The 16582-nt window shown below is 45.3% G+C and overlaps 1 protein-coding gene across 1 annotated transcript; it reads right to left on the bottom strand.

The window, feature by feature from the left end:
• Positions 1-10017: 10017 nt before the first annotated feature.
• LOC138661857 (C5a anaphylatoxin chemotactic receptor 1-like) lies at positions 10018-16343 on the bottom strand. The gene is made up of 2 exons (XM_069746799.1): positions 16314-16343; positions 10018-13371 (listed from the first exon to the last, which is right to left on the bottom strand). Exon 2 carries the CDS (start codon positions 13341-13343, stop codon positions 12306-12308), a length of 1038 nt encoding a protein of 345 aa, XP_069602900.1. The 5' UTR covers positions 13344-13371; positions 16314-16343; the 3' UTR covers positions 10018-12305.
• Positions 16344-16582: the final 239 nt, after the last annotated feature.

Below are 16582 nucleotides of genomic sequence, written 5' to 3'. Positions count from 1 at the left end.
AAGGAGCCCACTAATGATTCTCAATAGAGGGAAAGAAAAAGTTCTGACATCATTTTTTTTTTTTTTCTCAGCTCTGTGTTCACTTTTTTTTTTTTCCCCTAGACATTTGGGTGATTCTGGACACAGGTGTGGACATGGATATTCAGGGTCTGTGCTCTTCAATGGATAATCTCGTTATAAATGTACAAAAAATTCAAGATACTATTGATCAGAAATCTATGTTAGAACCAAGAATTCCTATTCCTGATTTGTTTTTTGGAGATAGAACTAAGTTTCTAAGTTTCAAAAATAATTGTAAGCTATTTCTGGCCTTGAAACCTCATTCTTCTGGTAATCCTGTTCAACAGGTTTTGATTATTATTTCTTTTTTGCGCGGCGACCCTCAAGACTGGGCATTTTCTCTTGCGCCAGGAGACCCTGCATTGAGTAGTGTCGATGCGTTTTTCCTGGCGCTCGGATTGCTGTACGATGAGCCTAATTCAGTGGATCAGGCTGAGAAAAATTTGCTGGCTTTGTGCCAGGGTCAGGATGATATAGAAGTATATTGTCAGAAATTTAGGAAATGGTCAGTACTCACTCAGTGGAATGAATCTGCGCTGGCAGCTTTGTTCAGAAAGGGTCTCTCTGAGGCTCTTAAGGATGTCATGGTGGGATTTCCTATGCCTGCTGGTTTGAATGAGTCTTTGTCTTTGGCCATTCAGATCGGTCGACGCTTGCGCGAGCGTAAATCTGTGCACCATTTGGCGGTACTGCATGAGGTTAAACCTGAGCCTATGCAGTGCGATAGGACTATGACTGGAGTTGAACGGCAGGAATACAGACGTCTGAATGGTCTGTGTTTCTACTGTGGTGATTCCACTCATGCTATTTCTGATTGTCCTAAGCGCACTAAGCGGTCCGCTAGGTCTGCCGTCATTGGTACTGTACAGTCCAAATTCCTTCTGTCCATTACCTTGATATGCTCTTTGTCGTCGTTTTCTGTCATGGCGTTTGTGGATTCGGGCGCTGCCCTGAATCTGATGGATTTGGATTATGCTAAACGTTGTGGGTTTTTCTTGGAGCCTTTGCGGTGTCCTATTCCATTGAGAGGAATTGATGCTACACCTTTGGCCAAGAATAAACCTCAATACTGGGCCCAGCTGACCATGTGCATGGCTCCTGCACATCAGGAAGTTATTCGCTTTCTGGTGTTGCATAATCTGCATGATGTGGTCGTGTTGGGGTTGCCATGGCTACAAACCCATAATCCAGTATTGGATTGGAATTCCATGTCGGTATCCAGCTGGGGTTGTCAGGGGGTACATGGTGATGTTCCATTTTTGTCGATTTCGTCATCCACCCCTTCTGAGGTCCCAGAGTTCTTGTCTGATTATCAGGATGTATTTGAAGAGCCCAAGTCCGATGCTCTACCTCCGCATAGGGATTGTGATTGTGCTATCAATTTGATTCCTGGTAGTAAATTCCCTAAAGGTCGATTATTTAATTTATCCGTGCCCGAACACGCCGCTATGCGCAGTTATGTGAAGGAATCCCTGGAGAAGGGACATATTCGCCCATCGTCATCACCACTGGGAGCAGGGTTCTTCTTTGTAGCCAAGAAGGATGGTTCGCTGAGACCGTGTATTGATTACCGCCTTCTTAATAAGATCACTGTTAAATTTCAGTATCCCTTGCCATTGTTATCTGACTTGTTTGCTCGGATTAAGGGGGCTAGTTGGTTCACTAAGATAGATCTTCGTGGTGCGTATAATCTGGTGAGAATCAGGCAAGGAGATGAATGGAAAACTGCATTCAATACGCCCGAGGGTCATTTTGAGTATCTAGTGATGCCGTTCGGACTTGCCAATGCTCCATCTGTGTTTCAGTCTTTTATGCATGACATCTTCCGTGAGTATCTGGATAAATTCCTGATTGTTTACTTGGATGACATTTTGATCTTCTCAGATGATTGGGAGTCTCATGTGAAGCAGGTCAGAATGGTTTTTCAGGTCCTGCGTGCTAACTCTTTGTTTGTGAAGGGATCAAAGTGTCTCTTCGGTGTGCAGAAAGGTTCATTTTTGGGGTTCATCTTTACCCCTTCTACTATCGAGATGGATCCAGTTAAGGTCCAAGCCATCCATGATTGGATTCAGCCGACATCTCTGAAAAGTCTGCAAAAGTTCCTGGGCTTTGCTAATTTTTATCGTCGCTTCATCTGTAATTTTTCTAGCATTGCCAAACCATTGACCGATTTGACCAAGAAGGGTGCTGATTTGGTTAATTGGTCTTCTGCTGCTGTGGAAGCTTTTCAGGAGTTGAAGCGTCGTTTTTGTTCTGCCCCTGTGTTGTGTCAGCCAGATGTTGCTCTTCCGTTCCAGGTCGAGGTTGATGCTTCTGAGATTGGAGCAGGGGCGGTTTTGTCACAGAGAGGTTCTGATTGCTCAGTGATGAAACCATGTGCTTTCTTTTCCAGGAAGTTTTCGCCCGCTGAGCGTAATTATGATGTGGGCAATCGAGAGTTGCTGGCCATGAAGTGGGCATTCGAGGAGTGGCGTCATTGGCTTGAAGGAGCTAAGCATCGCGTGGTGGTATTGACTGATCATAAGAACTTGACTTATCTCGAGTCTGCCAAGCGCTTGAATCCTAGACAGGCCCGTTGGTCGTTATTTTTTGCCCGCTTCGACTTTGTGATTTCGTACCTTCCGGGCTCTAAAAATGTGAAGGCGGATGCTCTGTCTAGGAGTTTTGTGCCCGACTCTCCGGGTTTATCTGAGCCAGCGGGTATCCTCAAGGAAGGAGTCATTGTGTCTGCCATCTCCCCTGATTTGCGGCGGGTGCTGCAAAAATTTCAGGCGAATAAACCTGATCGTTGTCCAGCAGAGAAACTGTTCGTCCCTGATAGGTGGACTAATAAACTTATCTCTGAACTTCATTGTTCGGTGTTGGCTGGTCATCCTGGAATCTTTGGTACCAGAGAGTTAGTGGCTAGATCCTTCTGGTGGCCATCTCTGTCACGGGATGTACGTACTTTTGTGCAGTCCTGTGGGATTTGTGCTAGGGCTAAGCCCTGCTGTTCTCGTGCCAGTGGGTTGCTTTTGCCCTTGCCGGTCCCAAAGAGGCCTTGGACACATATTTCGATGGATTTCATTTCTGACCTTCCCGTTTCTCAAAAGATGTCAGTCATTTGGGTGGTCTGTGATCGCTTTTCTAAAATGGTCCATCTGGTGCCCTTGGCTAAATTGCCTTCCTCCTCTGATTTGGGACCTTTGTTCTTTCAGCATGTGGTTCGGTTGCATGGCATTCCTGAGAATATTGTTTCTGACAGAGGTTCCCAGTTTGTTTCAAGGTTTTGGCGAGCCTTTTGTGGTAGGATGGGCATTGACCTATCATTTTCCTCGGCTTTCCATCCTCAGACTAATGGCCAGACCGAACGAACCAATCAGACCTTGGAAACATATCTGAGATGTTTTGTTTCTGCAGACCAGGATGATTGGGTGTCCTTTTTGCCGTTGGCTGAGTTCGCCCTTAATAATCGGGCCAGCTCGGCTACCTTGGTTTCTCCATTTTTTTGCAATTCTGGGTTCCATCCTCGTTTCTCTTCAGGACAGGTTGAGTCTTCGGATTGTCCTGGTGTGGATTCTGTGGTGGATAGGTTGCAGCAGATCTGGACTCAGGTAGTGGACAATTTGATCTTGTCCCAGGAGAAAGCTCAACTTTTCGCTAATCGCAGACGCCGTGTGGGTCCCCGACTTCGTGTTGGGGATCTGGTTTGGTTATCTTCTCGTCATATTCCTATGAAGGTTTCCTCTCCTAAATTTAAACCTCGTTTTATTGGTCCGTATAGGATTTCTGAGGTTCTCAATCCTGTGTCTTTTCGTTTGACCCTCCCAGACTCCTTTTCCATACATAATGTATTCCATAGGTCGTTGTTGCGGAGATACGTGGCACCTATGGTTCCATCTGTTGAGCCTCCTGCCCCGGTTTTGGTGGAGGGGGAATTGGAGTATATTGTGGAGAAGATTTTGGATTCTCGTGTTTCTAGACGGAAACTCCAGTATCTGGTTAAATGGAAGGGTTATGCTCAGGAAGATAATTCCTGGGTTTTTGCCTCTGATGTTCATGCTTCCGATCTTGTTCGTGCCTTTCATGCGGCTCATCCTGGTCGGCCTGGGGGCTCTGGTGAGGGTTCGGTGACCCCTCCTCAAGGGGGGGGTACTGTTGTGAATTCTGTGGCTGAATTCACTCCTGTGGTCACAAGTGGTACTGCAGCTTCTGAGCTCCTCCCTCAGGTGTTCTGGTGAGCTCGTTAACTGCTTCATTACTTAACTCCGCCTGATGCTGCTATCCTTGCTCCTTGTCAATGTTTCAGTGTTGGATCTGAGCTTCTCTTGATTGTTCCTGTGACCTGCTGCTCTGTATAGCTAAGTGCTTTTTGCTTTTTTGTTGCTTTTTTTCTGTCCAGCTTGTCTTTTGTTTTGCTGGAAGCTCTGAGACGCAAAGGGTGTACCGCCGTGCCGTTAGTTCGGCACGGTGGGTTTTTTTTGCCCCCTTTGCGTGGTTTTGCTTTAGGGTTTTTTGTAGACTGCAAAGTTCGCTTTACTGTCCTCGCTCTGTCCTAGAATATCGGGCCCCACTTTGCTGAATCTATTTCATCCCTACGTTTTGTCTTTTCATCTTACTCACAGTCATTATATGTGGGGGGCTGCCTTTTCCTTTGGGGAATTTCTCTGGGGCAAGTCAGGCCTATTTTTCTATCTTCAGGCTAGCTAGTTTCTTAGGCTGTGCCGAGTTGCCTAGGTAGTTGTTAGGCGCAATCCACAGCCGCTTTTAGTTGTGTTTAGGATAGGATCAGGTGTGCAGTCTACAGAGTTTCCACGTCTCAGAGCTCGTTCTTGTATTTTTGGGTATTTGTCAGATCACTGTGTGCGCTCTGATCGCTAAGCACACTCTGTTTCTGGATTGCCTTCATAACACCTGTCATTAGCAAACATAACAGACCCCACAGCAAAACACGTCGTCTGTCCTTCATAGAAACAAAAGTCTTACCCGGAGGCAAAGAATTTAGGCTAACAGGAGCGACCGTGATGACCTTAGAAGGATCGATGATGTGCGTGGACTCTCCCTCATAATCCTCCAACAAAAAGGACCTGGATAATGCGTCAGCCTTGAAAATTTTATTACCGGGCAGAATACGAAGCTCAGAGTCAAAACGGGCGAAGAACAGAGCCCACCTGGCCTGTCAAGGATTAAGTCTGTGCGCAGAACGAATGTATGCCAAATTCTTATGATCCGTATAGATCACAAAGGGATGTACGGCTCCCTCCAAAAGATATCTCTACTCTTCCAGTGCCAATTTGATGGCCAAAAGTTCTCTGTCACCGATGCAATAGTTCCTCTCTGAAGAGGAGAAAGTTTTGGAGAAAAAACCACAAGGAGCAAGACGACCAGTAGAAGACTTCTGGGAAAGAACTGCTCCGGCTCCGGTGGCTGAGGCATCAACTTCAGGAGTGAAGGGTTTATTCGCTTCAGGATGTTGAAGTATAGGAACTGAGGCAAATGCTTGTTTGAGAGACAGGAAGGCCTTCTCGGCTTCAGCTGATCAAAGGTGAGGATTAGCCCCCTTTCTTATTAGAGAAGAGATGGAAGTGGACAAAGAGGAAAAGTGGGGAATAAACTGCTGATAATAATTTGCGAATCCTAGAAATTGCTGAATTGCTTTGACCCCGAGCGAACGTGGCCAGTCGAGCACGGCAGAGACCTTTCCCGGATCCATGCATAATCCAGAATCGGAGATGATAAAACCCAAGAACGGAAGAGACGACTGTTCAAAAGCGCACTTCTCCAGTTTGGCGTACAGACAATTCTCCCTCAGATGCTGGAGCACTAGACGAACATGTCTTCTATGCGAAGGCAGATCAGGAGAGAACACAAGAATATCGTCCAAGTACACCACTACACAGGTGTACAGTAGGTCCCGGAAGACGTCATTCACAAACTCTTGGAAGACAGCGGGTGCATTGCACAAACCAAAAGACATAACCAAGTTCTTGTAGTGACCGTCTCTGGAGTTAAAAGAAGTTTTCCACTCGTCCCCAGAGCGGATACGGATTAAATTATAAGCTCCTCGGAGATCCAGTTTAGTGAATATGCGTGCACCTCGAAGACGATCGAAGAGTTCTGGAATGAGGGGAAGTGGGTACTTGTTTTTTTGTGATGTTATTGAGACCTCGGTAATCGATGCAGTAACGGAGAGAACCATCCTTCTTGACAGAGAAAAAACCTGCTCCTGCAGGTGAAGAGGACTTCAGAATATAGCCTCTGGCCAGGTGCTCGTGTACGTACTCTGACATGGCTTGAGTCTCGGAAGGACAAAGAGGGTAGATACCACCTCTGGGAGGAGTAGAACCAGGAGTGAGATTGATTGGACAATCATACGGACGATGCGATGGTAAGGTCTATGCCTCTTTCTTGTCGAAGACATCCGAGAAAGAGCAATAAGCTGAAGGTAGGTTCGCAGATTCCTGAGCAGACCGCAAGGATCTAGCGGGCTGAATGGAAAGCAGACACCTATTCAGACAAGATTGTCCCCAACGTAGAACATCACCGGTACGCCAGTCCAAGGTGGGTTCGTGACTTCTTAACCAGGGAAGTCCCAGCAAAAACGTATGAGACAACGAGGGCAAGACGTCGCAGGCCAACTTCTCTCGATGAAGAGCTCCAATTTGAAGTTCCACCTCCTCGGTGACCAAGTTGATGGTCTCCCGCAAAGGCTGACCATCAACTGAAGCTACTTGCCAAGGAGTCTCCAGGGGTCTGACAGGTATCCCAAGTCTCTTTACTGCCTCTAGTTGAATAAAATTCCCAGCCATCCCCGAATCAATATACGCCTCCAGAGAGAAGCGACTGGAACCCAAATGCAGTAAAAAGGAAAGAATCAAAGGTGGAGAGGAATCATGGCTACCTAGGGAGGCCTCTCTTACCTGTCCTAGCGGAGGGGCGGAGGCATTTCCCGGCTTCTGGGGACAGGAACGCAGAAGAGGAGAGGCACTGCCGCAATAGAAGCAAAGGCCCTGCGCGAGTCTCTCCTTGCGGCGCTGTTCTGCAGGTTGAGAGTAAGAGGGACCACGCATAGCTGAGGACAAACGAAGAGGACCTCTCTGTCTAGTAACTTCACGGGAACGCTCTTGGAAGCGTAAATCTATGCGAGTTGCCAGTGAAATTAGATCTTCCAATAAGTTGGGTGTGTCTCGACCTGCCAGCTCATCTTTAATACGAGAAGACAGGCCTCATCAAAAGCTCCCACCAAAGCCTCATTGTTAAAGCCCAGGTCAGAGGAGAGCGTATGGAACCGAATGGCATACTGACCAACCGAGCTAGTGCCCTGGTGAAGATTAAAGAGGGACTCAGTGGTAGAGACTAGGGTTGAGCGACTTTTACTTTTTTAGGGTCGACTCGGGTTTCGCGAAACCCGACTATCTCAAAAGTCGAGTCGAGTGAAATCGGCCGATTATGGCGAAAAGTCGGGGATCGACCGAAACACGAAGCCCAATGCAAAGTCAATGGCAATTTTTTTTTTCCTCTCTCTATCTCTCTCTCTCCTCCGTCCCTGAACAGAAAAGCTGGTGTTACACATTGCAAATCGCTACAGCGCACAAGCGACAAGATGGCGATAGGCGTCCACGCCCCTAAGACCTATGTCATCATTCTGCCCACGCTCCTTCATTGGCTGAAAAAATGGCGCCAAGCGCGTCATACGAAACGCGACTTTGGCGCGAAAGTCGCGTACCGCATGGCCGACCCCACACAGGGATCGGGTCGGGTTTCATGAAACCCGACTTTGCCAAAAGTTGGCGACTTTTGAAAATGAACGATCTGTTTCGCTCAACCCTAGTAGAGACCAGATGACCGGGCTCATCGTATACCTCATGAAAGGTGTCTAAGAAGGGAGTGAGCTGGGAAACTAGAGGATCATCACGCTCCCAGAGGGGATTCACCCAGGCCAATGCTTCACCCTCCAAATGGGAGACCACAAAAGTGGAGTATAGAAGCGGTGACAATTCAAAATGTAACTTGCACTGGTTGAGAAACCCATGACATAATTTTGGATCTCCACTATACCGTGGTAGTCTGGCCAGATGAGGCAAGGAATGCGGAGCAGAGGCCTGGACAGGACCAGAGGCGGAAGTCTGGAGAGAAAGAAGCCAGTTTTCCACCGAGGCCATAAGATTCAGAATATGGGACTGGGTGTCCCATTGCTGGGTGAGCTCCTGCTGAAGAGCAGCCAACTGGGAGGAGTTACCAGGATCAGAGGACTGTAAAGCTGAGAGACGGGATTCCATAGTTTTTAAAAAGGTCATGATCCTAGTCTGGTTCTCCCGTAGAAAAAGTAGTTCCTTTTGGGTAGCGGAGACACCAGCGGGGTCCATGGCCTTGTGTAACTGTGACGCAGACACAACTGAAGGTACAAAGGGGACTGTGACGCGAACGCAACTGAAGGTACAAAGGGGTGGACCCACTGGACCGTGACAACGATCCACCCACGGGCGAGCTGACCTGGTGGACCACCCCCTATACAGGGAGCGTTAGGGGCAGACCCGTGGGAGACTATCGCCAAGGCAGCTGGAAAACAGGAAGAGTGGAACAAGAAGAAAGACACATATTGGCAGACAGGACTCCGAGGGAACGGAAACAGCAGAAGGGTAGGACTAGCGGAAAACACAGTCCGAACGGAAGATGAGGACAGGCAGACTGGAGGCAGTAACGAGGACTGAACGGTGGTTACGGACTAGCAGGCTGGACCAAGAAGGAACAGACAGGACCGGGTATGTAAACAGGACCTAGAAAAAGAATGGGTAGAAGCACAAGGTCAGGTCTAAGAACACAGAGACAATGGTGCGGCCAGAATCACTTGTAGAGCACAAATGAACACAAGGCAAAGTAAGGAGGAAGGGGCAGGGTAATAAGGCAGCGCAAAATAGTGCTTCCGGGTTAGAGTCCTCCAAAGGAATAGAGAGGACAGGAAGGGAAAGCAGGAACGCCCTCAGAAATGTGCGTGCACAGCGCTGAACCCAGCGTGCGCGCGCAGCCGACGAGAGGCAGAGACCAGGAGCGAGCGCAGAGGGGAAGACGCCAGGTGCCAGATCTGCAGCAGAGGAGGCGCGCCGGGAAGCCAAAGACACGTGAGTATGGCAGGGCGCAGGGAGCAGCAGCGGCAGCACGGATGTGACAGATGTCTAGTGAGCTTGAGGTGCGGCAGGGCAGGGGTTCCAGGCACTGAGGAGATTGGGCTGAGTTATCCTGATGGATGTGGTTGATTTTTTTTAGGAAATAAGTGGCTAGATCCTCACCGCTGAGGTTGGTGATGGGGGCCTGTACTTTAGGTTTCAGGAGGGAGTTTAAGGTTTCAAAAAGTCAATTTGGATAGTGAGGTGATGAGTGTGGTGAAGTAGGATTGTTTGGTCAGATGAAGGGCAGAGTTATAGGTTTTGAACATGAACTTATAGTGGATGAAGTCTTCTGCTAAGAGAAATTTTCTCCACTGCTGCTCTGCACACCATGAGCAATGCTGAAGAAAGTGTGTTTGCATAGTGTGCCAGGGCTGCCGTTGTCTGTGTCTGGTCTTTCTGCGTGTAGAAGGTGCTGCTTCATCTAGTGCATTCTTCAGTGTATTATTGAAGTGTGACAATGCTAAGGCTGGACAGGAGAGGGAGGAGATGGGGGCTAAAGATGTGTGGAGATTGTCCATAAGCTGCTGGGTATTAATGGTACGTGTATTCCGATAAATGTGGTAGGTGGGGGTGTCCCGGGTGAGCAGACAATTCTTGACAGAGAAGGAAAGAACGTTGTGGTCCGAGAGCGGGAGAGGGGAGTTAGTAAAGTCGTGCAGCAAGCCGGGACGGGAGAAAACCAAGTCCAGAGTATTCCCGTCCTCATGCGTAGAAGAATTAGTAAACTGTGAGAGGCCGAATGAATGGAAAGCTGAGCCTTTTGATTTGATTGCATTGCCCAGGACCAAAGGAACTTAGCGATCACAACCACTTACTTTTCATTGTACTTTATTTAATTTCTTATACAACACAAGCAGTTAGATCCATTTTTATTCACTATAATTACATACAGAAGCCAGAAAACCTGTAGAGATGACAGAGTCTTGCACATATGACTGTACATATAAGTAGTGTAGTGCTAACCTTTTTCAAGGTGAGCCAATTTGGGTTGAGATACAAACGATCTCCAGATCTGCCATTGTTGGTCCAATTAAAACAATGCATCGGAGGCAAGAAAGAACCACACAGTGTCTGTCAGTGTACAATTCTTGTCTGCCCTCAGATCCCAAGCAAAAAGTATTTTATTACACCTACAGAAGAAAGTGAATGGCTAAGTACATTACCAAAGGGAAAAGATATGTAAGGTGGGACTAACAAAGTTGTAAATTATGGATTCCGCTGAATTCTTTCAAACTAGTTCTATCCAGCTTTCTATGCTTTCAGTAAGAAATCAAACTTAACACAAAGACACCTCTATGTCAGAGACAATGTCCTGTGTTATTGCTTTTATGAATAACACTTATAAAGCTAATCTAAAAACACAAAATTATCAAAGATATGTACATAGGCAAATTTTCTAAATGATAAAGCAAAGTATAAAATATTTACCATAACAGCATGTAATAGCTAAGATACAAGCATAAGCCAGTTCAGTATACCACTTACTACACAGCTGTCTGATGTATATGGTCAGCTGCACTTTCTATTTTTTTTAGGATCTAACCCTTTAACCACTTCCCGACAGTCAGCATCTGTCTCTAACCCCTTAAATGCTACTGTCAGTCTCTAACAATGGCATTTAAGGCGCATGACCGTGATGGGAACACCATCCTAACCGCCATGTCACTCCCTTGAATCCCAGCTCCCAGGCCATTCTGCATTGTAGAGGTCATTTAGTTTCTCTATATATTACAATACAACGTACGGTAAATGCTGATTTTGGCCTTGAAATTTGCCAAAATTGTGGCAAATTTGGCACATTCTAAGAGTTTCAGACCACTCCAATGGTCACAGGGTGGATACCACTGTTTTAGGACTTTTAGCACAAATAATTTTACAGCAGATTTACATCACATTTATAAGATCCCGTTAAACATTGCATTGTACATAGGGGTGTAAATATTGAGAGAGCAGAGTTTTTATTATCCAAAATGTCCTTCTTTCCAATATGTTTTGACCAGTATTCTAAATTAGCACATGATAGTTGGGTGTGACAGATTTGGTACATTGGAGCCAAGGAGCTTAACGTTATGCCTCTGATTGATATCCTGATATCCTGATTGAAAAATACATTTTTTAAAATATTCTCTATTTTTAGTGTAAAAAATAAAAAAATTTAATCCTCTCTCTTTTCCCAATTTTAAAATAAATTAAATTTAAAAAAATTTGGTACTTTCATATCCATAAAAGTCCTACCTATTAAAATATAAAATTATTTAGCCGCACGGTAAAAAAAAAGCTAAAACAAAAAGTCAAAACACCAGAATTTCCTTTTTTTTTAGTTGCCACGCCTTCCCAAAGATTGCAGCAAAAAGCGATCAAAACGTTACTGTACCCCAATATGGTATTGATAAAAACATCAGCTCAGCATGCAAAAAAGCAAGCCCTCACATCTGTCCATTGACGGAAACATGAAAACTCACAATGTTTCAATACAAAGCTATTTTTTGTGCAAATTTTGTTCAACATTTAAATGGTAAAAAATGATATGAGTTTTGTATCGCCATAATCACAATAACCGACGGTATCATATTAACAGGTAATTTTTACTTAACAGTGAACGCTGAAAAAACAAAGCCCCAAAAAATATTTTGTAGTACTTAGAATTGTTTTCCCTGATTTTCACTGCATTGTATGGTAATATATGGTAATATGAATTATGGCATTCAAAACCATGTCGAATGGAAGAATAAAATAGGTAATCACTCTTGAAATGAGATGAAAAAAGCAAAAGAGCAAAACTGAAGATTGGCCTTGGTGGGAAGTGGTTAAAGAGGCTTAAAATACAGCTAAGGAGATCATCATGACAATGTTATCACTCCAATAACTTAGGACATACAATGATTATGTAAGCAGAATAATCCAAGTCAAATTTGCAAGTGAATTTGCGCCATTTGAACATGAGCTTGGAAACCAATGAAAATGGAAATTCTGGCATGAAATTTTCCAAAATTGTGGCATATTTGAAGAATGTTAGTGCCAAAGAGCTTCCTGTTACACCTCAACGTCGCAAAAATATCAATGGATACAAGCACTAATGTGTATGGGCACCTCTTAGAACTATATGGATGTGTCTGTGTTCTTTGATTCAGATGTTAGGTTTGTCCTGTTGGAGTCAGGAGTAATTTCCTCTTCCAAGACATCCTTTAGAATGACCCTGATAGACCTTTTAAATTTACTTTTGTGACCCAAAAGCACGTAAATTATGGGATTGATACAACTGTTCATGAATGCCAAAGCAATGAAAATGTTGAAAAGATTTAGCGTAGGCTGATAATATGGTGAACTAACTGCACTCATAGCTATGATGGTTCCTGACACATGGTAAGGAAGCCAACACACGAAGAACCCAATGATCACCACAATGGATACTCTTATCGTCTTGGTGGTTTGTGTAAATCGCAATTTTACCCTATGTATCAGCATAGTATAGCAACGAATGATGACCAGAAATGGGATGATGAACCCAAGCAGTAGACGGCAAATGGCGATGGAGTCTTCCACCTTCTGTCTTTGAAATCTGAGAATCCTATAGTCAACTACACATTTTATCCTTCCCTGATATTCCTTGACATTTCGAAAAACTAAGTTTGGGCTACTCAAGATGATGGCGAGGATCCACAGAATGGCACATGCCAAGTATGCCTTTCGCAAGGTTCTGCTATTCTGACACCATACAGGGTTCATCACCATGGCACAGCGATCAATACTGATCATAGTAAGGAGGAGGATGCTTGCGTACATGTTAATTAACAGAATGGAAGGGATAAACTTGCAGGCGAAAAGACCCAGGGGCCAGTATCCAAGGCTTATATTCATGATATTAAAAGGTACAGAGAGGCAGCACAGGAGATCGGCAATTGCCAGATTTTGGAACCATATGGTGTTCACAGAGTGCTTCATTTCAAAGGCTGTTATCCACAACACCAAACTGTTCCCAGGGACACCAAGCAAAAAAACAAGGAGGTACTGGAATATGGCAATCCCATCAGTGACTGAAACTTGATAATTTTCATTTCGTGAAATGATGGGGGGAAATGTGTAGTTTTCATCATAGTCATACTCATAACTATCATTCCATGACATCTCCATGACCATCCAGAGAATTCTCAGTCTCTGTGAGACACTGAAAAATATAACAAAAGGTGGTTCTCTTACTATCCAACATTATTCAACATTTAGAGGGTAAGTCTACACAATTATACCATTCACAATTTTCATTTTTTTTCTGAGCAGCTTGTAACAAGTGAAATTTTGGGCTACAGTCTACTGGTGTGGGAGGAACAAGCATTGTAAATCTGCACAAAAATGGTGATTGGTGCAATTTGGCCAAGTGCAATTTATTATTATAGTCGTTTTAGCGAGAGCACTTGTGATTTTCCCTATTATCTATTCACTTCTGTAGAGAAGTAATCACACATGAGTGGCCTTCTTTTAGTAGCCTGCCCTGTTTTTTGCATAGATAGGTGACAGCTTTAGTGCAATTATTATTAGTCTATTCTACCCCTTTCCCTGTCACCTTTTCCATGCCACCTCCCCAAGAGGTTTCCCTGCCAAGGTAGGTCTCCCGTGCACCTTCCTCCCACATATCCTATGTAATATGGGCGTCCCCATTTCCCTATTGCATCACTCCCTTCCACTGCTTCCTATCTCTTACATACCGACCCCCACACGGTTGAGATCACTAGACCCCTCAGATTTTTTTTACGAGCAAATCAATGGACTTATGTCTAACTTCAGCCTAAAAAACTATGTAATCAAATTCAATTCATAAAACATGGAAATGTAAAAAGTCCCTTCAGTGAAAATTGTCATTGCACCCAACATCCTAACTAGAGATGGGGAAAAAAAAGCACCCTGGTGTGGCGTCAACATCAGTACTCCATGTTGGCTGGACCAAGGCAGTGCAAACATCCCCTGCTTAAAATCAAAGACAGGAGGAAACCTGGGCATTTCTTGTATTTGCTAAGACACATTAATAACAAGGGTCAGAATGCCAGGAATGAAAGTTTGCACTACCTTGATCTAGTAAACCAGGGTCCCGTGAACATTTTTAACTCCAGTCTTGACCTCCTTCAGGACTTTGTGTGGCAGCGCTGGAAATGAAGAAGGCTCTAGACCAGTGTTCCCCAAGTCCGGTCCTCTAGAGCAGAGGTCCCCAACCGCCGGTCCGCGGACCAGGACCGGGCCGTTGAGGTTTTTCAGCCGGTCCGCGGCGCCGCTGACAGCTAGCTTCGCGGCCCTGCGCCTGGTCAGAGCAAGCTCTGTGACAGCTCGCAGCTCCCGGCAGAGAACATTATGCAGGACGAGGGGGCAGCCCTCCTGCGCAGCATGGTGTGTTCCTGATGGGGTGGGGCGGCAGGCTCTCCTCACTGACACGCCCAGTGGCGTATCTAGGGGGGGGGGCAGCCGGGGCATTTGCCCCGGGTGCAGCCGGCAGGGAGGGGCGCAGTCGGGCCGCCTCATTCGGCGGTCCGCAGTGTCTCCCCCCCGGCGGCTGCATTCTGCCGTCCCCGGTCAGGGAGTCAGCTGTTCTCTGTGCCGACTGTCAAGCTGACAGCCGGCACAGAGAAGCTGCAGAGCGCCGGATCCCAATGTGTGCAGAGGTGGAGGGGAGCCCCTGCAGGGTGGCTGCGGCAGGCAGGGAGAAATCCGTGCAGCTCCGCTGCCCAGCGATCTGTCTTCCTGCTTCCTCTCACACAGACGCGCCGCTGGATGACGTCATCATTCAGCGGCCGGCTGTGTCAGAGGAAGGCAATGAGATGCTGTGGTAGAGTGCGAGGAGAGGTGAATGTGTGTGTGTGTGAATGTGTGTGTGTGAGAATGTGAATGTGTGTGTGTGAATGTGTGTGTGAGAATGTGTGTGAGAATGTGTGTGTGTGTGAGAATGTGTGTGTGTGTGTGAGAATGTGTGTGTGTGTGAGAATGTGTGTGTGAGAATGTGTGTGTGTGTGAGAATGTGTGTGTGTGTGTGTGTGTGAATGTGTGTGTGTGTGAGAATGTGTGTGTGTGAATGTGTGAATCACATTCTCATTATAAATGTCATAATTACATGATAAGTATGCACTAAGCTCCACCCCTCCATAACTCCACCCCCATATGACCAGAGCCCCACCCCTGCCCCACCCCCACCCCACCGGGCCATGGAAAACTGGTCTTGCTTAAAGCCGGTCCCTGGGGCAAAAAAGGTTGGGGACCTCTGCTCTAGAGCCACCAACAGGTCATGTTTTGAGGATTTCCTTAGTATTGCGCAGGTGATTGAATGCTTTCCTGTCCAGGTGATGCAATTATCACCTGTGCAATACTAAGGAAATCCTGAAAACATGACCTGTTGGTGGCTCTTGAGGACCGAACTTGGGGAACACTGCTCTATACTATAACAGCGAAAATATATGTTGTCTTTTCTGGCCTCAGTACAAGCTGAAAATTCAGTGTAATATTTTTTTTTCTTCAACCACAAAGAGTCCATGTATACCTACTGTGTCTCCCTCTATCAGGTTAGTGCCTCCACACTAGCCTCCTTTCTCCTGCCTTAAGTAGTTTTCTTTTTCCCAATCCCAATTTTAAAATCACTTGACTCTCTGTTTTGATACAGGAAAGATATATATCTTGGTACCGTGTTAGCCAGTGGATAGAAAAATATTTAGAATTGAGAGTCCTCAGTGTATCAACCACTGAGGACTCTCAATTCTAAATATTTTTGACTCTCTGTGTAATGTGAGAGGTGCTCTTTGTAGATTTGAGCCCAAATAAAGGTATATTTGCATACCAAAGATAAGTTACCAAGATATCAAAGTAAATGCTATTGGAAACTTACCCTAAAGTATTTCTTTCCTTAATTCAGTTTTGAGCTAAGTTTTTGTGATATTCAGAAATATTAACATTTAGCGCTTTCCTTTTTACATATTAATAGACTAGATTTGCAGCCAAAAAAGCTGCCAGCATCCATCAGAAAGTGGTGCCAAAGTACAAAGTGTTGAGGAACACAACTCTGCTTCCATGTTACGTAAACATATAAAACTACTGCATATTATATATTTTACATGCAATAAGTGTTATCTTACTTACCCAGAGATAAGCTTTCACGTTTCTCAAGACTTCTAACTGGTAATATAAGAATTCTCTAAGAGTCTTCTCCTTTTATGAAGCGGTCTGGTGGTAGATGTCACTCCAGATAACATAACATCGTTTGCACATTTGTAAGAAGTTGTTGCATAATTATCTGTGCACTCCAATGGAGACCCTTATGTAACATAAATGTGGCAGGATAACGGTTGTAAAGATCTATTTAACTTTGCCATTCGTATTTCTTTTTTTTGTCGCTCCTGTAACTTTGC

Source organism: Ranitomeya imitator, chromosome 2, assembly GCF_032444005.1.
Source record: "Ranitomeya imitator isolate aRanImi1 chromosome 2, aRanImi1.pri, whole genome shotgun sequence".
NCBI lineage: Eukaryota > Metazoa > Chordata > Amphibia > Anura > Dendrobatidae > Ranitomeya > Ranitomeya imitator.
Note: the sequence above shows the minus strand (reverse complement) of the source record. Positions and strands in the feature narration are given on the sequence as shown.